At 47.3% G+C, this 20,939-nt stretch overlaps 1 protein-coding gene across 4 annotated transcripts in view; it reads left to right on the top strand.

Moving 5' to 3' along the window:
• KIAA1549 (KIAA1549 ortholog) overlaps positions 1-20,939 on the top strand; it is a 134,883-nt gene that overhangs the window by 80,280 nt on the left and 33,664 nt on the right. For 3 of the 4 annotated variants that reach the window (XR_010748833.1, XM_066362825.1, XM_066362828.1), the window contains exons 10-13: positions 1,350-1,534; positions 10,831-11,027; positions 12,775-12,890; positions 19,768-19,973. Coding sequence is in view for 3 of the 4 variants with exons in the window: in XM_066362825.1 (XP_066218922.1) it covers positions 1,350-1,534; positions 10,831-11,027; positions 12,775-12,890; positions 19,768-19,973 (704 nt within the window). In the remaining variant the exon portion in view is untranslated. The remainder of the gene's footprint in view (positions 1-1,349; positions 1,535-10,830; positions 11,028-12,774; positions 12,891-19,767; positions 19,974-20,939) is intronic. The other variant, XM_066362826.1, reaches the window with a different exon arrangement.

Genomic DNA, 20,939 nt, shown 5'->3' with positions numbered 1-20,939 from the left:
GTAATTATATTTTTATTAAAATAATATTGTATATTAAAATTTTTTCACTCACATTTATTAATAAACAAATTACATAATAAAATTTTGTTTACTTAAATGAATCATTTTTGTATTTAACATTTTTAATTTTTTTTTTTTTTTTACAGAGACAGAGAGAGGGATAGCTAGGGACAGATCAGTTTTTCGTTGCGACACCTTAGTTGTTCATTGATTGCTTTCTCATATGTGCTGTAACCTTGAGGCTACAGCAGACCGAGTAACCCCTTGCTCGAGCCAGCGACCTTGGGTCCAAGCTGGTGAGCTTTGCTCAAACCAAATGAGCTCACACTCAAGGTGGCAACCTCAGGTTCTCGAACCTGGGTCCTCCGCATCCCAGTCTGACGCTCTATCCACTGTGCCACTGCCTAGTCAGGCAACATTTTTAAATTTTAATATTTTATCCAGCCTGTGAAAAAAGTTTTCTTTCTAATGTGGCCCGGGGGCAAAAACTGTTGGCCATGCCTTCCCTAGGTCAATGACAGCTGGTATGCACACTCTGTAGTATTTTCCACATGTTGTGCCCAATTCAATAATATCTCCACTGGAGAGAGATGGACCCCAGTTTTGGCCAACATGGCGATGTGCTCTATTTTCAGATTTCCTTGAGGTGGGACAGTTGTTGGTGAAGGTGACCAGTTTTGCTTTGCCTGGTCTGGTCATTTGCAGAGTCTGCTTGTACCCCAGCGTGTACTTCCCACTTTTCAAAACGAGTTGGAGCCTGGAGTTGATGGACTCCAGCAGTGTTTTGTCTCTTTGCAGCTACCACCTGCCTGCCTTAGGGGCAGGATGGTCCCCAATCCAGAGCAGCCACCAAGATGGCTGGGGAGCAAGAGAGAAAGTGATGTCATGTGATTTTAGACTGGACAGCTGGCACCTTAAGTAGAGCAAGTTCGATTAAAAGACCTGGTTAGAAGGAGAAACAGGTGAGGAAGTTAAGGCAGTGTTCTTAGACAACATTTAAGATTTCTAGTTTTTGGTATCGAAGTGTTCTTGCAGTGAGGATCGAGGGTGAGCTTGTAGAATAAACTGCAAGTCAGGAAACCTGGCGTTAACCTAGCCTTGCTCTGGAATTAGCCGTGTTCTTTTAGACACATGTCACCGTGATCCCTAATGTATTCTAGATGTCACCTTCTGTGCTGTGTCTGTTGACTTGGTCGCGTTCCCTGTCATCTGGAGATCATAGCCTCTAGCCAGGGGTCCTAAGCTGAAATGACAGGTTTGTCTGAGAAGAAAGCACAGACAGTCACTGCCCAACAGGGCTGTGTCCAGTAAAGGAGTTCCTGAAAAACCTTTCTCCCTTGTGTCTGCAGCCGTGGACAGGGTGAAGAGGCCGTCCCCAGCATCCCAGAGCAACAACCTCTGGGTCATCGTTGGCGTGGTCATTCCTGTGCTGGTGGTGATGGTGATTGTGGTCATCCTGTACTGGAAACTCTGCCGCACAGACAAGCTGGACTTCCAGCCCGACACCGTGGCCAACATCCAGCAGCGTCAGAAGGTAAGGCGCAAGTTCTCGGTGCTTATATGTGCATCTTGCAGACGGGGCTGGGGGAGCTCAGCCTCTTGGTACTGAAAACGAGCTACTGGGGAAATCTTTTGCTTTCAATGGCCTTTGGGTTCACTTACTGAGACCCAATTCTTCTGTGGTTTTTTAACTGTACGCCAAGTAGATGAGGCTGTATGAAAGCTTAGCTGTGCCTTTGAGAACCTCTGCGTTCCACTGTGATTTTATTTTTGGGACCATTGGTTAGAAGATTGAATGTCTATTCTGGGTACGAATTCTGATCTCTTTTAACCCTGGATATCTTCAGAGAGCAGGAGCCGAGGGAGGTTTCCTCAGATCTGTCTGTGTGTCTTTCATGAATGGCTTCACTCGTTGGCTCCTTTGTTTTTCATCTGCCTTTTGCAAGCCCACAAAGCCACCTGGCTCAAGCCCACTTAATTACAAAATGTAACACACAACCATAATTTAAAATATAGGGACAGGCATTCAGTTGACAGTCTTCCAGCATACCTTGTCCTTTTTTTTTTTCTTTTTTTTTTTTGAGTATCTGCTAAGAGGAATTCCCTATGGTCTTTCTTATGATAAATACCCATAATGCATCAGTGCAGTTTCCAGTTTGGGTTTCCTTCCTTCCTTCCTTCTCTCCTTCCTACCCTTCCTCCCTCTCTCCCTCCCTCCCTCCCTTTCTTCTTTCCTCTCCTTTCTTTTTTTTTTTTTTGTATTTTTCTGAAGCTGGAAACGGGGATAGACAGTCAGACTCCCGCATGCGCCCGACCAGAATCCACCCGGCACGCCCACCAGGGGGCAACGCTCTGCCCCTCCGGGGCGTCGCTCTGTCGCCACCAGAGCTACTCCAGCGCCTGGGTCAGAGGCCAAGAGCCATCCCCAGCACCCGGGCCATCTTTGCTCCAATGGAGCCTCGCTGCGGGAGGGGAAGAGAGAGACAGAGAGGAAGGAGAGGGGAAGGGGTGGAGAAGCAGATGGGCGCCTCTCCTGTGTGCCCTGGCCGGGAATCGAACCCGGGACTTCTGCACGCCAGGCCGACGCTCTACCACTGAGCCAACCGGCCAGGGCCACTTCTTTCTTTTTTTTTGTATTTTTTGAAGTGAGAAGCAGGGGGAGGCAGATGGACACCTGCATGTGCCTGACTGGGATCCATGCGGCCAGGGGGCGATGATCGGCCCCTCTGGGGTGTTGCTCCCTGCAATCAGAGCCATTCTGGTGCCTGAGACAGAGGCCATGGAGCCATCCTCAGTGCCCGGGCCAACTTTGCTCTGATGGAGCCTTGGCTGTGGGAGGGGAAGAGAGAGATAGAGAGAAAGGAGAGGGGGAAGGGTCAAGAAACAGATGGGAGTTTTTCCTCTGTGCCCTGGCCAGGAATCGAACCTGGGACTTCACACGCTGGGCTGATGCTCTATGGCTGAGCCAATTGGCCAGCGCCTCTTTATTTTTATTTTTTAAAGATTTTACTTATTGATTTTTACAGAGAGAGGAGAGAGGGGGATGGGTAGTGGGAGGGGGGATGGGTAGTGGGAAGTATCAACTCAGAGTTGCTTTACTTGAGTTGTTCATTGCTTGATTGGTTGTCTTATGTGCCTTGACTGGGCAAGCTCTGGGTTTTTGAACCAGTGACCTCAGTGTTCCAGGTTGACACTCTTTTCCCTTGCACCACCACAGGTCAGGCCAGTGTGGGGTTTTTTTTAGAGAGGAACAGAGTGACTTGAGTGCAGAGTTCTCTAGATTTTTTTTTTTTTTTTTTGCGTTTTTCCAAAGCTGGAAATGGGGAGGCGGTCAGACAGACTCCCGCATGCGCCCAACCGGATCCACCCGGCATGCCCACCAGGGGGCGATGCTTTGCCCATCTGGGGCCTCGCTCTGTTGCATCCAGAGCCACTCTAGTGCCTGAGGCAGAGGCCACAGAGCCATCCTCAGTGCCTGGGCCATCTTTGCTCCAGTGGAGCCTCGGCTGCAGGAGGGAAAGAGAGAGACAGAGAGGAAGGGGGGGGGTGGAGAAACAGATGGGCACTTCTCCTGTGTGCCCTGGCTGGGAATCAAACCCGGGACTCCTGCATGCCAGGCCGACGCTCTACCACTGAGCCAACCAGCCAGGGCCTTAGATTTTTTTTTTTAATACTGCCCTAGTCTGCAGTCTTTTAGAGTTAACCCACTCCTTGTTCGACAGCACTGTTGTAATGCTATAACAGCTCCTCATCCATGGCTTTCTAAAGCATTCAACTGAGTTTTTATAGTGAGAGCAATTCTCTTCTCACCTTTTGCAACCGTTTCTACAATATTTAATTGTCACATACATGTTTCAGAGCAAGGATGTTGACTCTTGGTCAATCTTTAGTTCACCTGGTGTGGGCAAAAACACACCATGTAATAGAGAACTCACTACCTGCCAACATTTAGCATAGCACGAGGAAAGGAAAATAAGAAATAAAGAAGTGCCCGATTCACCTTTGAGTTTTATTCTGATTGTGTGGATATAAAAACAAACTAAAACTGTGCTTCACAAAACCTAGACCTGCGGAATGAAAATATAAGTGCTGTTTTTAAATTTATTTCACTTTTGTAAGAGTAAATGAAGAGTATTCTTTTTCTTGCGAATTAACTAAGAAATGCAAAACCTTGATTACAAACTGCAAGCTGATGGTTATCAGTATAGTGGAAGCATTTTTATCCATTAATATTATATTATTATATTTGTTACGTGTCTTCCTTTATGGTTGACATGGTCTGCCAAGGTTGTTTTTTGTTAGGCTAATGAATGGCATGGGGAAAAAAAACCCCTGGAAAAATAGCATTTGATGTGTTAAATGACTCAGAGTGTGAATTTCTTTGCAACGAGATCAACAATAGATTTAGAAATGTCTTTTGTTCTGGTGCAAGAGTCCAGTTTCTGAGAGGCTTAGCCAGCAGAGACAGTTGTATATTTAGGTCTTTTATGTCCCTTAGTTCCTAATCTGAGCACTCATGGGGGAAGCCCATCCGTTATCTGTCATTTCAGGTCACGATCAGAGGACAGCAACTCGAGTTCAGAACAGGGTCGTTCCCAAGCTTTCTCCTTCTCCCACTCTTACTTCCGAAATATTGTCACATCCCAGGTGTGGCTCTCTATCAAACGGACAGAGCTTCAAATAGAGCCTCCAGCCCGTGGAGTTGCTCATACACTATCACAGCTTATTTACAGGAAGGGTTTTCTGCGTGGAGCTTTTCTGAGCAATGAAGTGTTTTGTTCGGGGGCAAAACCTCCCTGACATTTCAGAAGCCTGGGCTTGCTTTGGCCACCCCAGGAACCCACTGTGTAGATCTTGTCGTATGTTTGTAATAGGAAAACGAAGCTCTCCACCTAGTAGGAAAACAAATTTCTCTACTGCGTAAGCGTGTCTTTGAAGATTCTCTGGCAGTAGCCAGGGCCTCTTGCCTGTTCATTGGGGCAGTTGGAAAAGATGCTGTCTTCCCGGTGACGGTAAGAGTTCCCCTTCTTCCTGGAGTGCCTTTCTGTTTGTGCTCTCTCATTCTGCCTCTCACCCCCCCCCCCCCAACCTGATGCTGCTGCCTCCCTGCTGCTCTCTGAAATCTTGTAGCAAATCCCAGAGCTATGAACATCTGGAAACAATAAAATCTGCTGACCCAAAATCTACACCCCCCCCTTCCCCCGTAATAAGAAGGAAACCTCTTCAGATTGTCTGGGAGTAGATTAGTTTTGAAATATGATAAGAGGGAGAGGCCTTCCTGTCATATTTTGAAATAAGGTCCGTTTTTTTTTATTTCTAATAATAATGGAAAAAAAAGAACACTAACCCATGTCTTTCTTTTTATCTGTGTTCTCTTTCATGTGTAGCCCAAAGTCATCACTTGTCACTTGTTCCCCCTGAAAAAGTCCAGCTTGGACCCGCCTTGCACTGTGGAGATTCTGTTTAAAGATAGGGATGGCTTCGGCTACCTGATGCTGGTCCTTTGGAAACTTGTTTCTTCTGTTGGGGACAGTCCACACCCCGTTGTTGGCGCAGGACCTGTGTGGCTGGCACTGGGCAGTCAGATGGAGCTGCCTTAGGGCACATTCGTTCACCAAATGCTGAGTGTGTGCTGGGGGCCAGGCTGGGGCCAGGCACAGATCCGTGCAAGGACAGGCCCTCTGAAGGCTGACACATGGTCGCAGTGTCAGTCTATCTAGGGTGCTGCAGGAACATGGAGGAGGGGCACCACCCCACTCTTGGTGACGGGCTGCCCCTGCCTTCTGGGCGGAGGGGGTGTGGACTGGCATGCGGAGGTGGAGATGGTGCCCGAGAAAGTGGCCCCGGCGGAGGGAAAGGCATGGAGCTCAAGGAGGATGGAACAGAGGTTGTGTGGAAGGGCACAGCCAAAGCCGAGGAGATGGAGGTGGGCGAGAGCCAGGCTCGGAGGGGTTTATCAGACAGGGGAGGGGTTGGATGGAGGTTGGGCTCTGGGCAGTGGGATCCATCACAGGGTTTTCCGCAGAGAGAGTAGCTGAAGCACATGTTTGTTTGGGATGATCACTTCGAGGGTGGTGTGGACAGTGGATTGAAGAGGTGCTCCGTGAGTGTTCCTTCCGTTCGTGTGCTTGCTGTTCGATTCCTTGCCCGATCCCCACGAGGCCATGTGTGCAGGTGGTTTCGGTTCAGCCACGGTCAGGTTGCTGTGACCTGCCGTGGCCTGGACGAGGGAGAACCTTGGAGTACTGCTCGCCCAGACTCAAGACGGCAGGATGGCCAGGAGCCCCCTGCTGGGCCACCGCGGAGACACATAGATGGTGATGCGTTGAGTCTTCACTGCCATGGAAGCATCATGGTGGTCATGGTGCACTGTCACAGAGCACATCCATCAAATTGTAAATGCTTAAACAATGGCGTTCTCTTCAAGAGTGCAAGTTTTCATTTGGGAACTGTTGGGATTTGCTCTGTGGTTTCTTTTGTCATCTTAGTGCTCCTTCCCAGGGGTTTATTAGGTTAACTGAGTACTGGGGACATCGCTCTGTCTTGTTCCATCTGGGTCTTAACTATTTTTATGGTTCACGTGTTTTAAAATTCATCAGCCATCTCTCCTGTTACTTGGCTGACCCATTCCACCAGGCCTCCCTGACTTGTCGGTGACATATTCTGGTAGGGCACTGACCCTGGGACCTGTCCCGTTGTGATATATTAAAGAAAGAAGAAACAAAAAGAGCCAGCCTTACTCAGAAGTAACTGGGTCCTCTTATAACTATTAAGGCACTAATTAATTGCTACTCATTTTTTAAAATAAAATGCTGATTTAGGTTTATTCTGCATATGGAAGCTGGAGACACAATACAGCCAGACATCTCTCAATTAAAAACAAAAAAAGAAAAACTAGAAAAAAATGTACCAGAAAATAGGGCTAAAACATAAGCAGCTAATTTCATTAATGGGCGGGGAGGGATGAGTCCTCTAATTTTTTCCTTCTGTGTGTAAATAAATGGCTCTTGTTTTGTGCATAAGCACAGATCCTTTGCCAAATTATTGTTGTAGAAGGTGGTGACTCACCCGGCCTGGGAGAAGTGTAAGGATCTAATGGGTATATTCAGAGATGTTAGTCAGAATCAACAATAAGCCAACGGGACTTCCATGCTGTGACAGATGAGTATTTAATTTTTAACATACACTCTTTTCCTGGTTCCCTACAAAACCCACCAAGTTTGATGGGTCAGGTTCCGCTGACCTTTCTGAAATTCATTTCGTCATCAGCTGCTTATTAAGGTTTATTAAGGGTCTACCATGTGTCACGTCCTGTTGCTGAATTATAGAAGGTTATCTCTGAATTTATAGCTTTATCTGATGCCTGAGAACTCTTAGCTGACTATGTGTATTAACTGTTTGAGGCTTAGCATGTTGCAACTGAGAGCAGTAATAATGTTTGTTGTCAGTCTCATTTGTAAGATATTTTGGCATGTGTGGAGCATTTAGACACATACCCATATTTGCTACAGGCGAGTTTGTCAGGGAAGGCAGGCCTAGTTCCTAGACTTGGGCTGTACACAGACTGCACCACAGAGACAGTGTGGTTTATATTTTTCTCTTATTCGCTTTGGAGACTTTTGCTTAGAGGAGTTATCCAATCTGTGCAGCTCCTCCAATTTTGACCCAGCCAACCATCTACCTTGCAAATGAGAGCATTTTCTAGTTATTAGAGGCATTTACTTGCTCACTGGGAAAGAAACCAGGAAGGATTTTACCAGGATGGATAAGATGATGTTGATGGTGATGATCATCAGGTGACTATTAATTCTAACTATTCTTTCATTTACAGGCACCTTGTTTATGGAGCTAAAATGAGGTGCCGCTGGGGTGAATAAAACCCCATAAGTAGAAGGGGCATCTCTCTCTCGCAAAATAGGAGGTCTGATCACAGGAGGCTGGACAGGGGGACCAGTGTGGTACCCAGACACCGGCACACTCTCAGAAAGTCACATTTAGGAGCCAGCATAAACAGAGATTGTTCATCTGGAATATTCCCTTAAGAGGGTTACATGCCCCTAGGGAAGTATGCACCTCCAGGGATTTGGGAAGTCCAATTGAAGGTCACTGTGCTAATCCAGTTTCAGGGATGAGAAAATAAATTTATCCTGGGGGTGGGGTAGGGGGTAGGTAGGGCATGGAGCGGCAGGTTTGGGTTTATTGTCTTCAAAACAACATTCCTGAGCGGAGGGGGTGTGTGCCCATCACAAAGCGCCTGTGCGGTGGAGTAGCCTGCTCTTGAAACATGATATCATTGATTTAGAAAATATAGGCAGGCCAGTCTTTGCCTTTTGTCTCCAAGCAACATCTTTGTAAATGATATTTACAGTAAGTTTTGTCTCCCCCTGCTGGCAGAAGTCATGATTGCAGACTACTCTCTTTCCTGAGTATCCTGGATTTTTTTTTTTTTTTGTATTTTTTCCGAAGCTGGAAATGGGGAGACAGCCAGACAGACTCCTGCATGCGCCCGACCGGGATCCACCCGGCATGCCCACCAGGGGGCGATGCTCTGCCTATCTTGGGGCGTTGCTCTGCCGCAATCAGAGCCATTCTAGCGCCTGAGGCAGAGGCCACAGAGCCATCCTCAGCGCCCAGGCAAACTTTTTGCTCCAGTGGAGCCTTGGCTGCGGGAAGGGAAGAGAGAGACAGAGAGGAAGGAGGGGGGAGGGGTGGAGAAGCAGATGGGCGCTTCTCCTGTGTGCCCTGGCTGGGAATTGAACCCGGGACTCCTGCACGCCAGGCCGACACTCTACCACTGAGCCAACCGGCCAGGCCTATCCTGGATTTTTAGTGCTCGAAAGACATCCGAGGTCACAAATCCAAGCCATGGGTGTTGTTGCTCACCTGTGCATAAAGTTAACATAGATATATGCCAAAACCTTTTGCTTGTACATACAGTCTTTTATATAAAATAACCCCATAGGAGTTTTGCCCTGTGTCTTTTAACTGAGAGGTCTACTGTAGGTGTGGGACACAGCCTGGCTAAGAGGGCTCTGGTTTGCACATGGCCTTCCTGCTGAGCGTGAGGAGACCCCGGAGATGACTATTTGTGTGCAGTTTATTCTGCGCTCTGCGAACTCCCATTCAGGAAACGCTTCATGCCCACCCCTGGCATTTCTGGTGTTATTGGAAGTGGTGTCCCACCTTTATTGTCCATGTGTGCATATAATTCGAGCCCCCTTCCTATCTTAGCACTGGCCGAGCAGTCGAGGCCTGGACTGGGGGGTTGCAGGCTTTGGGGGCCTCGGCTGTGGGTTGAGTGTTGCTACCTCCTATCCCCAGGTGGGCCTCCTGCATCTGCCAGGGTGATGGGTGGGCTTTTTCCAAGACCCTTTCCTCCTTCATCACTGTGCTCTCATTACTGCTGTCGGCCCCTCCCTTCTAGAAACTCTTTATCCCCTTGCCCTCTGTTATATTGAATGGTCCACACTCTTCCATTTTTTCTTTGAAGTTGGATTCTGTTGTTTTTTTTCCTGGCTTCCTTTTTTTTACCCCTCTGAGCCCTGAATTGTTAGATGCCCTCCAACATTTTATTCCTAGACTGTTTTCATCTTTTAAAATGTCAGCTCTGCATGTGACCTTCTGTACAGAGGCTCTCGGAGCCACAGCTCCAGCCTGAAATCTCCCCCGAGCTATTTCTTGTTTCCGCCTCCAGCTCCACAGAGCTACCTTCCTTTGGAGCTTTTTTTTTTTTGCCATGTCAGCCAAACATGTTTAAAGCAAAACCTGTCTTTTTATTTCCCCAAGTCATCATTTCTTCATGATTCACCTCTTCCCCTTAATGTCCCTTCCACTGCTCAGTTTACCCGGCGGTACCGTCCGCTCGTCACTGGGTCTTTCCTTTGCCTCTAGCATCCGTTCGGCCTCTGGTCTCTGGGGCGGTTTGTTTCTGCCTGTTTTCATCAGTAAGAGTTTGGGCTCAGGCTGTTGTCATTCCATGCCTGTAGTATGGTTGGGCCCTCTTCCCAGTCCCTTTGTGTCCTGTCTGCTTGGATTTTAGAAATCTGCCTCTTTAGAAATATTTTGTGTTTTTCTGCCCTGGAGGCGGGCATTCAGAGTGGTCCACATACCAGCCGGCCGTCTCTCACTTGCTCTCTGTATGCCGACCCTTCGAGAGTGGCTGAGGAGATCTTTTCCCAGCCTGGAGGGTTCTCTGGTCCCTGACACAATCTAGAACACGCTCTGTGTCGCCCTCTCTTTGTATTTCTAAGGTCTGTCTGGCCTCCGAGTCCTCTGTATGGACTATTGTGCCTGTGTCACTCTCTCTGGAATTGCGTAACGTCTGGTTATGCGGCTGTGGCAGCGGGTTGGGTGTTGTCTTGTGATGTCTTTTGTCTTATGGTCTAGCTATTTAATCCTTGTACTCTTCTTCAAGTTTTTTGCAAGTACTCATCTTTTCTGCAAACTCAAAGTATAAACAGCACCATGCACCCGTTTGACGTCATAGAGGTGCTTGTGAAATTAGGTTGGTGGGCTCAGAGGCACAACTTTGAGTTGAAAGTTGGCAATCACAATCTTGCCAGCCCTCACAGTCTTTCTTTATTAAAAATTTAATTTATCAGTTGATTTGAGAGAGAGAGAGAGAGAGAGAGAGAGATTTGTTGTTCCAATTATTTATGCATTCATTGGTTGATTGGTTGATTCTTGTATGTGCCCTGACTGGGGATCGAACCTGCCACCTGGGCAGATGGGACAACACTCTGAGGGTAACCAACAGAGCTGCGCTGTCAGACCTTTCTTGTATAGTCACCAGATTTCAGACTGATTCTCTCGCCTGTTTGCTTTATTTAGTTGCAGATCCCCAGTGTGAAGGGCTTCGATTTTGCCAAGCAGCACCTGGGTCAGCACAATAAGGACGACATCCTGATTATTCACGAGCCAGCCCCGCTGCCAGGACCTGTGAAGGACCACACCACGCCCTCTGAAAACGGAGACGTCCCGAGCCCCAAGGCCAAGGTCCCCTCCAAGAATATCCGTCACCGAGGAAGGTTCGTGTGGGCTCTCTGCATTGTACCCTGTCGCCGAGCATCTTCCCATTTTCATTTTGTCAATTCCCAGTGTCAGGAGGGCTGATGGCGAGTATTGCCCCAGTCTGCAGCCCAGGAGACTGACCACAGCTTGCCCAATGTCAGTGAACCTGGGGGCCTTGGAGCCACTCTGATGGACTACCAGAGGAGGTTGTCTGCTTTCTTTCCCCAAAGCATTTAAGATGATGACTCACTGTCCATCGTGGTTTGGCAGTCCCCCCGTGACTTGATTAGGCATTGGTCAGCTCAGGGGTATGTATTCTGAGGTGAGCATGCCCAGCCCTCTGGAGATGATATCAGATAGAATGTCTAAAAGGTATATAGCATGCAGTACATATCCACTGTTGGCTTGTCCTGGCCCATCATGCCAGTGGTTGGCTATGATGTCATTGCTCTGTCTTTAGGTGACCTTTATGGCATTTTTCCATCTTTGCTTGATTTTTCTCTGACTGCCCCTGTTGTCACCGTTGTTAGCACATTTACATGGACTCTTCATCACCTCCCTGCCCAGCTCTCCACCCTCAATTTATTTCAATTTATTTCCATTCCTCCCATAGAGTAAAGTGCGCGGAGAACTGCTTGTTAACACACTACCTGGCGGTCCTCCATCATATAAGAAGGGCTACAGCTCTGATAAAGGAGACCAAATTCAGAATCAGGCCGTATTAACTTGACTTTAGATCATTGCACAGTCAAGCTTTGGCTACTGAAGCCTCAGATTATCAACCTGCCTTTGAGTTTTGATACTCTGTATCCTGATGTTCTGCTACAAGGAAAGAAGTGTGGGATGGGGACCAGTACTTGAAACAATGTTATAATTCCTGACGTCAGAAAACCTCCCCAGGGGTCCTGCCTTAATTTTAAGAATTTAATGGATGTTAGGACATGATCTTTACAAAAGAAACTATATTATGGAGAGAAATGTTAGTTGCTTAATTATCTTGCAGGCTAAGCATAAATCAAATCATTAAGGATTATTTAGTATGCTAGGATAGTCTTGCAGTCTATTTTTTCCTTCTTCCCTTGTAGTCTCATCCTAAACATGGCATCATGACATCTCAGTGAGCTGTGTGGTTTATATAATGTTGTAGCATCCCTCACGGGCACCAGAAGGTGTTGGCATTTCACCCCGCTGTTTAAGCCAGGGATTAGTAAGAGGATGGGTGCTAACCACTAAAGGATTTCTACTAGCCTGGTGCCCCCTGGCTTCCACGATACCCTTGCTCACTAAATATGGAATCAAATCTCAGTGGTGATCGTTGCCTTTGTGTTAGAAGGGGAGGCTTCTTCCAAAGACCTGGCGTCCTAGGGGGTGATTGCAGAACGCCCCTGGGTTCCTAGAAATTCTGTAGTCCCTGGTCACCCAGAGCCAGACCTAACTCCAGGTCTCCTGACCCAACCCATGCCAGACCCAGACCCCCAGGCCAGGGCCCTGGTAGCTGAGGGACTGACTCCAAACCTTGTTCCCTAGGACTTGTTGCAATGCAGCCTGCTCAGCTGTTTCATAAGCTGTTACACTGCCTTCAGGTGGTAAACAAGCGCTGTTAATGTCCTTGAAGATGCTGTACTATGAGATAATTCTTTGGGTTGTCTGATTTCTACCAGTTTTGCCTGGAAGCTGGACTTCCACATCCAAATGAACGTGGCCACCCCCCCTACACCCTCCACTTTCTTTTTCCTAATCCTCACATCGGTTTTGTGTCCGCAGAGTTTCGCCCTCCGATGCTGACTCCACCGTGAGTGACGAGTCCAGTGAGCGGGAAGCAGGAGATAAGACGCCGGGCGCGGTGACTGACGGCAAGTCCCACAGAGTCCCACGGAGTGGTCTGTGACTCTTCTCGCTCTCTACATTGAAAGTCGTAGCTATGCGATTCCAGGAGGATGGGGGTTCAAAACAAACAACAAAAAATCCGTGCAATGGAATCTTCGTTGTCTGTATGGAAAGTGTTTCGACATTGGTGGCCAGTCTCGCGTGGAACTGGTGTCCGTGTTGAGACGGGGGTGGGCGGGGCGTGCTGGAGGTCGGGGCTTCACGGAGGTGTGCTTTGAGGTTAATAGCCACATTCCACTCCAGTTTTGAGTCCTAACAATATTTCTCCGTGACGGACAAGAAAGAATTGAGCTAAAACCAGAGTCTCCAAACTCCAAAATTCAGTGACCTTCCTAGCGTCCCATTCAAGGATTTCAGGGCTGTTGCTGCCAGCACGTGCTGGTGTTTTTGTCGTGGGTCCAAGTGCCTCGTGTTTGGTCGTAGATCTTTCTTCTTGTGGGTAGTTCTGTGTGATCAGACGTGTCAGAATGTTTGTATTTGTAGTCAGGTGCTGTTGTGTCTTAAGCTGGGTGCAAAATGAACTTCACTCCCATTCTGGACACAGTACCGTGAACCTCATGCCCTGTAAAAGAAAACGAAGCCCACAGGTCTTACTAGACTTGGGAGCATTTTCAGGCACGAGGACAAGGTAGCTGGGTTTGAGTTTAATCGATTCTGCTCAGCGAAAGCGCTGGGCATCGCTCTGATGTTTGCTGGTGTATCGTTGATGTCTCAGTAATGCAAAGAAAATTGGGGTGCCCTGGGGTATTATTTTTTAATAGTGATGTCTATCCTTATACTTTTCACCACAAATTTCTCTGTGTGAAAATGCAGTACAGTGCATCATACTGTGTGAATGCACAGATTCTGGATGGAAGCCAGGGGGGCCTGTCCTGTCACTGTCATGCTTGTAAGTAAGTCCCTTGGCCTTTGGGTCTCCTGTGGTCTACACTAGCTGATTTCTGAGAGCGCCCCCCCCCACCTCCTTCCAAGTGTTTTGTGTGGATGTTAAAGAAATATCCCCTTAGAATAAAGGGAAGAGTGTTTTTCTTTGGATCCAATATCCCACAATCTTAAAAATTACTTAGCACCATGGTAACAGGTGCACCTGTTTCAGAGAGAGAGGATTAAAATCTGATTTTGATCCTGGGAAAGAACGAATTGAATAACAAGATCAGTCTAGAGTTTCTAGATTTCTTTTGCTTCCCTGAGAAAATCTTGCTCTTAGTTCCTGCATTTAACTCTTTACTGAGAGGATTACAGCAGGTCTGCTCTGCACGGCTCACGAGACTCACCTGTTACTCTCAGAGTATATTCAAAATCCTAGGAGTAAGCTTGTGGGCTTTGGGACCGAGAGGTGACAGGGAAAAAGGACACAAGTGGATTAGATGTTCCTGTGAGTATCAAAAGCTCAGGTGTGGCTATTGTGATTTGAAGACACACCAGAATCCGCACATCATGTTCATGTTTTATTTCAGGGGTAGTGAACCTTTTTATACCTACCACCCACTTTTGTATCTCTGTTAGTAGTAAAATTTTCTAACCGCCCACTGGTTCCACAGTAATGGTGATTTATAAAGTAGGGAAGTAACTTTACTTTATAAAATTTATAAAGCAGAGTTACAGCAAGTTAAAGCATATAATAATAATTACTTACCAAGTACTTTATGTCGGATTTTCGCTAAGTTTGGCAGAATAAATCTTTATAAAACAACTTACTATAGTTAAATCTATCTTTTTATTTATACTTTGGTTGCTCCACTACTGCCCACCATGAAAGCTGGAACACCCACTAGTGGGCAGTAGGGACCAGGTTGACTACCACTGTTTTAGAAGGATGGTTTTTTTCACTGCAAATATGAGCTCACTGTTAAAACTTTGTTTACTCGCTTAAAGCTATCATCTTGCCATTGCTGACGTTTTATTGCTTGCATAGAACCTCATTGAGTGCCCAACAAAGAGATTCTGAGAATTTATAATCGTAGCGTGTGCCTTATTTTGTAATTCCCTAATTTTCTGTTGTAAGTTACGATAACATACAACTTAACGGAGGCAGGCGGGTGATTGAGATCATACTGGGACCTTTGTCCATGTTGCCCTGGGACCAGCATTCCCTCTCACCACAGCAGGTGGCAGGGCTTCCGATGGCTGGCACAAGTCACCTGGTATTTTCAGGACCTGCCTGGCATTGGAAGTGCAGAAAAAGGCAGTTGTTTCGGGTTTGATCCATTCAAGGTTGTGCTGTATTCCCTTCCCTGCTGACTCCTCTGAGATGACTTACTCAGATGTCAGTGTTCATAGGCATTGCACATTTCGAATAAGTCACATCGTTACCACGAGTTGTGATGAACAGAGTGAGGTTGGAGGAACACGCCTTCCCCAAGTGAAGGCTCTACTGAGTTGCCCCTGCTGGGGTGGACATGACGTTTCCTCTGTCTCCTCTGCGTCAGGAATGCTCCAGGAAGGTAAAGGCTGCAGAACGCTCACCATCGGCTGCATGTGTGCAAGGGGGTGATTTTTTTTTTAAGTATTTAGAAATTTCATTCATATAAATGCCATAGGTTTCAAATTCTAGAATGTCACATTGGCATTGAGAATGTCAATGTCACACAGGACACCTGCCTTTACATGTGCTAAAGAGTTTGCAAAGCAAATTAAACTTTTTTTTTTTTTTTTTTTCTGAAACTGGAAACGGGGAGAGACAGTCAGACAGACTCCCGCATGCGCCCGACCGGGATCCACCTGGCACGCCCACCAGGGAGTGACGCTTTGCCCACCAGGGGGCGATGCTCTGCCCCTCTGGGGCATCACTCTGTTGCGACCAGAGCCACTCTAGCGCCTGAGGCAGAGGCCATAGAGCCATCCCCAGCGCCCGGGCCATCTTTGCTCTAATAGAGCCTTGGCTGCAGGAGAGGAAGAGAGAGACAGAGAGGAAGGAGAGGGGGAGGGTTGGAGAAGCAGATGGGCGCTTCTCCTGTGTGCCCTGGCTGGGAATCGAACCCGGGACTTCTGCACGCCAGGCCGACACTCTACCACTGAGCTAAGCAGCCAGGGCCGAGCAAATTAAACTTTTAACATGATTGCAGGGTGATGGTTTTGACTCCATCTAACACTGAAGTTTTTCAGGTAATTATGGGGCATCTATTTATGAGATGGTTGGGATAGTAAATTATAATTCTTGTCTTTTCATGAAGGCAGATTCTCAGAGGCCTCTTTGAGGTGTGTGTGTGTGTGTGTGTATTTTGTTGTCGTTGTTGTTGTTGTTAAGTGAGAGGAGGGAAGGCAGAGAGACTCTTGCATGTGCCCTGACTGGGATCTGCCCAGCAAGCCCTCGACTAGGGCAATACTCTGCCCATCTGGGGCTGATGCTTGGCAACCAAGCTATTTTAGTGCCTGAGGTGAGGTGATGGAGCCATCCTCAGCACCCAGGGCCAACTTTGCTTGAACCATTAGAGCCATGGCTGCGGGGGGGGGGGGGGGGGAGACAGAGAGAGAGAGAAAGAAGTGAGAGGGGGAGGGGTGGAGGAGCAGATGGTCACTTCTCCTGTGTGCCCTGGCCAGGAATTGAACCCAGACTTCTACACGCGGGCCAACGCTTTACTGCTGAGCCAACTGGCCAGAGTCTCTGAGGCACAATTTTATAACCATAGTTGAGGTGGCTAGTCATTTATTTAGTCACCCCCAAGTGCCTGTGACAGCTCCCGGTGCTGGGGTAGGGTGGAGGAGAGGCGCACCTGACCCCTGCCTCACAGTATATTAGCACGTGACGGTATTTACCTGTAGATGATGACATCATATTTTCTCACTGATGTTTCATTGCTTGTGCACTTCAGGAATTCAGACTGCCCTTTTCCCTGTCCCTCGCTGACATTATCCTATACTGTTATTTCTATCATGATACATACTTTTGTTTTTATTGTCTTTAAAGAGAAAAGGGTTTTAACCTGAAGTCCCTACTTCCCTTAAGGCAGGATTCACACAGCACTGATTACTGTCTATTTGTTGTGTTTTCCATTGGCCATTATTGTACAGGTGGTCTTTTTTACATGTGCAGTGTAACGCAAGTAATAAAAAAATACATAAATATATATAGCTGGAACATACACATACAAATACATCCATATATATGACGAATATGTACATGTACACATATATGACAAACATATCACTTACATATTATATGTGTATGACAAATAACAAACCCCATTCAGAAGGGCTGGGCTCTGGGCAGTTTGGAAGCGTGAGGGTTTGCTATGCACACCCTCCTTCTCCCGTTGCTGTAGCTAAAGCGAGGATCCGTGACTGCAGTGGGCAAGAGGGAGGGGTGCGGATAGGAGCGAGTCACAGGTTTGCAGCTCAGTGGTGCCCGGGTGGGCAGACAACATGGGGCGGGGGGCTTTCTTCCTTTGCCCCCTTTGCGTCCCAGCCACGTGGAGCTCTCTGCCACCCTGGTCTTTTTACCATCCTGGAGGAAAGTGACCTCACCTTTAGGTATCAGTTACTTAGTAGGCTCTCCTTTTGACATTTGTTGTCACTTTATAAGTTTGGCTTAGGGAGGCCAGCCTATCTCGCGGGGCTAATGATCTCCTTATGGGCCTGGTGCCTGCAATCTGAGAAGCTGCCACCAGACGCGTGCTGGTGCCTGGCCACTTGTGTGGCACAGACCGGGGAGTCCGGGATGCAGACAGCGCTGTCTCCTTGCTTAGAGAGAGGGTGTTCACTCACAGAGTTACATATATCATTTCTGATCAGTTGGTGCAACAAATGAATGTAACGCAAACAGAGGAAATACAAACACTTCATGTAGCATCGACGTGCGTTCCTTATATCACATATCAGCTGTTATTTATTTATTTTTTGTATTTTTCCAAAGCTGGAAACAGGGAGGCAGTCAGACTCCTGCATGCGCCCGACCGGGATCCACCCGGCATGCTCACCAGGGGGCGATGCTCTGCCCATCTGGGGTGTTGCTCTGTTGCAACCAGAGCCATTCTAGTGCCTGAGGCAGAGGCCATGGAGCCATCCTCAGCGCCCAGGCAAACTTTGCTCCAATGGAGCCTTGGCTGCGGGATGGGAAGAGAGAGACAGAGAGGAAGGAGAGGGGGAGGGTTGGAGAAGCAGATGGGCGCTTCTCTTGTGTGCCCTGGCCGGGAATCGAACCTGGGACTCCTGCACGCCAGGCCAACGCTCTACCACTGAGCCAACTGGCCAGGGCTCAGCTGTTATTTCTTAATGGCTTTGCTCAACTCCACTGTTTTTTTTTTAATATTCATTTTAGGGAGGAAAGGGAGAGTCAGAGAGAGAGAAGGGGGGGAGGAGCTGGAAGCATCAACTCCCATATGTGCCTTGACCAGGCAAGCCCAGGGTTTTGAACCGGCGACCTCAGCATTTCCAGGTCGACGCTTTATCCACTGCGCCACCACAGGTCAGGCTCAACTCCACTGTTTTTTTTACATTAAGCAGAAACCTCCATAATTTTCAGTTACACTTGAGGTTTCAAACCTCAGGCTTTCTGTGTGAAAACAGTTTCTGTGTGCTCTCACTCCTTGGCCTGCGATCCACTTTAATTTAAAGCAATGTCCAGAGTGCCCAGGGGTGACTGTGGTACATCAGAGGGGTGTCGTTGATCTTAGTGCGTCTAACTAGCTCTGTAGAGGTCATTTATCTATTCAGTCCTGCTTCCTCAACCTCTCCATCTTTGTTTGCCATCTTAAAATTAAAGTTCATTAGAATTATTTTACCTATAAAGGTTATACTCATCAGAGAAAATTCTTATTACAGAAAGTATAAGACATTGGAGAAAGTCACTTATTATACCAAGATTTAGCCTGTTAACATTTTAAATTGGGTTTCTTTTTTCTATACATTTTAATTTTTTTTTTTTTTGTGGCTCTGATTACTCTAAAAAGTACATTGTGGTAAAATATACAGGCCATAAATTTACCCTGTTAATCATTTTAAAAAATTAATTTATTAAAATAAAGTTTCCCCCCTTTAACCGTTTTTTAGTAACATCTTCATCTCTTTGTAAAGTGGGAAGGAAGTCCCCGCAGATAGCAGTTTTTTCTTCTAATGCGTCTTCAACTTACTTTTCTTTCTGCATCCGGTCAGACAACCCAGGACTGTTCATTATTAATCAGCATACTCCCGCATGTCCACAGTCTTCTTGTCTTTAGTATAATTGCCTTGGCAACTAAATTTATACCATTCCAAGTGCGAGCGCCAGTTCAGAGCTGCTAGAAGTTCTGTAAATGGCACTTGATGGAGCAACTTCAGGTCCTTTCTACCCATGCAATTTGGGGCACAAAGTGGCATAATGATTTTTCATATCTTCTCTGATGACACTGGTAACTTTCAGTGAGGCTGAAGGAGATGATAGTGATCGTGTAAGCTCAAATAGGCACATTTGAATTCTTGGCCATGGAGTAGGGATGTGTTTTTGGTCGGGGTCCACCTGTGGATTCTTTAAGTCAGGGGTCCCCAAACTACGGCCCGTGGGCCGCATGCGGCCCCCTGAGGCCATTTATCCGGCCCCCACCGCACTTCCGGAAGGGGCACCTCTTTCATTGGTGGTCAGTGAGAGCAACATAGTTCCCATTGAAATACTGGTCAGTTTGTTGATTTAAATTTACTTGTTCTTTATTTTAAAAATTGTATTTGTTCCCGTTTTGTTTTTTTACTTTAAAATAAAATATGTGCAGTGTGCATAGGGATTTGTTCATAGTTTTTTTATAGTCCGGCCCTCCAGTGGTCTGAGGGACAGTGAACTGGCCCCCTGTGTAAAAAGTTTGGGGACCCCTGCTTTAAGGGTTAATCCGTATTTCTGATCCGTTGCTGTTTCTTTAGGGTGGACTTTATATATTTATTTCCTGGCTTTTCCTGCCGTTCCAGGGCCGCCTCTACCCAGTTCAGGGAATGAGCAGCACTCGTCTGCCTCCATCTTTGAGCACGTGGACAGGATCTCCCGCTCCTCGGAGGCCAGCCGGCGCGTCCCCAATAAGATCCAGCTGATCGCCATGCAGCCGATCCCTGCACCTCCAGTTCACCTCCCTGTCCTGGCCGACCGCGTGGCAGAGACCAACAAAATTAACAAAGAGGTATTTGCTTTTATGAAAAAGTACGAAACTACTAAAGCTCACACGCCAGTTTGGTTAGTGCTTAAAAATGAGTCAAAGTTAAAAATGTCGAAAAAATTGCAAAAGGCATATGAGCTGCTGACGGGTCTTCTTAATTGTAAATTTAAAACAACAGTCGGTCTTCTGAATATCAGATACTGTTCAGGGACACTGTTAGGTGCATTGGCAGGTATGCAGAAGAGAGACCCGCGATGACTGTCCTTACAAGTCCTGCTTTGCCTTGTGGCCGGTTTTGAGAACTTGAATTTCTATAAGAGTCCCATGGTTTACAGAACATAGTATCTCCCTGTGCCTAAACTGTGCAAACAATATGATTTATGCCAAACATCTGCTTTCCTTCTGAGATTTTGGAATTTTGGTACACGCCAGGCAGAGGGTGCTTGTGTGATGAGCCCCCGCTGAAAACCCTGGGCGTTGAGTCTCTGATGAGCTTCCCTGGTGCACAGTATTGCGCACCTGTTGTCACAACTCACTGCTGGAGGAATTAGGCACATTCTCTGTGGTCCCGCCGGGTAGAGGACTCTCGGAAGCGTGCGACTGATGTCCAGACTTTCCTCCAAGTGTCATTTCCCTGTGCTGATTTTGCTTTGCTGGAATGAGTGGGGATAAAGGCTGCATCCTGTGAGTTCTCCTAGTGAGTCATTGAACCTGGGGTGGCCTTGGACCCGTAGTGGACTTTGTGATTCCTCCTAGATCCGCTCTGGCCCCCAGGATCTAGATAATTCCTAGCAGAACCCTGGAAGCGTGAGTTGGATCTGCTTCCCTCCTAAAATGTTGGGAACCAGAAGGCCAGATCCAGTCACTGTTAACTTGAGAGATTTGACCTGGGCTGAACAATGAGTGGGGTGAACGTGATTTAGCATGCCCGTAAGGCAGCATCGTGCCTGTCGGTTTCCTGCCTCTGAGAAACACCTGCTGCTGTCTGTG

The sequence above is a fragment of the Saccopteryx leptura genome, chromosome 2 (genome assembly GCF_036850995.1).
Source record: "Saccopteryx leptura isolate mSacLep1 chromosome 2, mSacLep1_pri_phased_curated, whole genome shotgun sequence".
Lineage (NCBI taxonomy): Eukaryota > Metazoa > Chordata > Mammalia > Chiroptera > Emballonuridae > Saccopteryx > Saccopteryx leptura.
The sequence above is the reverse complement of the archived record's forward strand: the minus strand, read 5'-3'. Positions and strand labels throughout refer to the sequence as shown.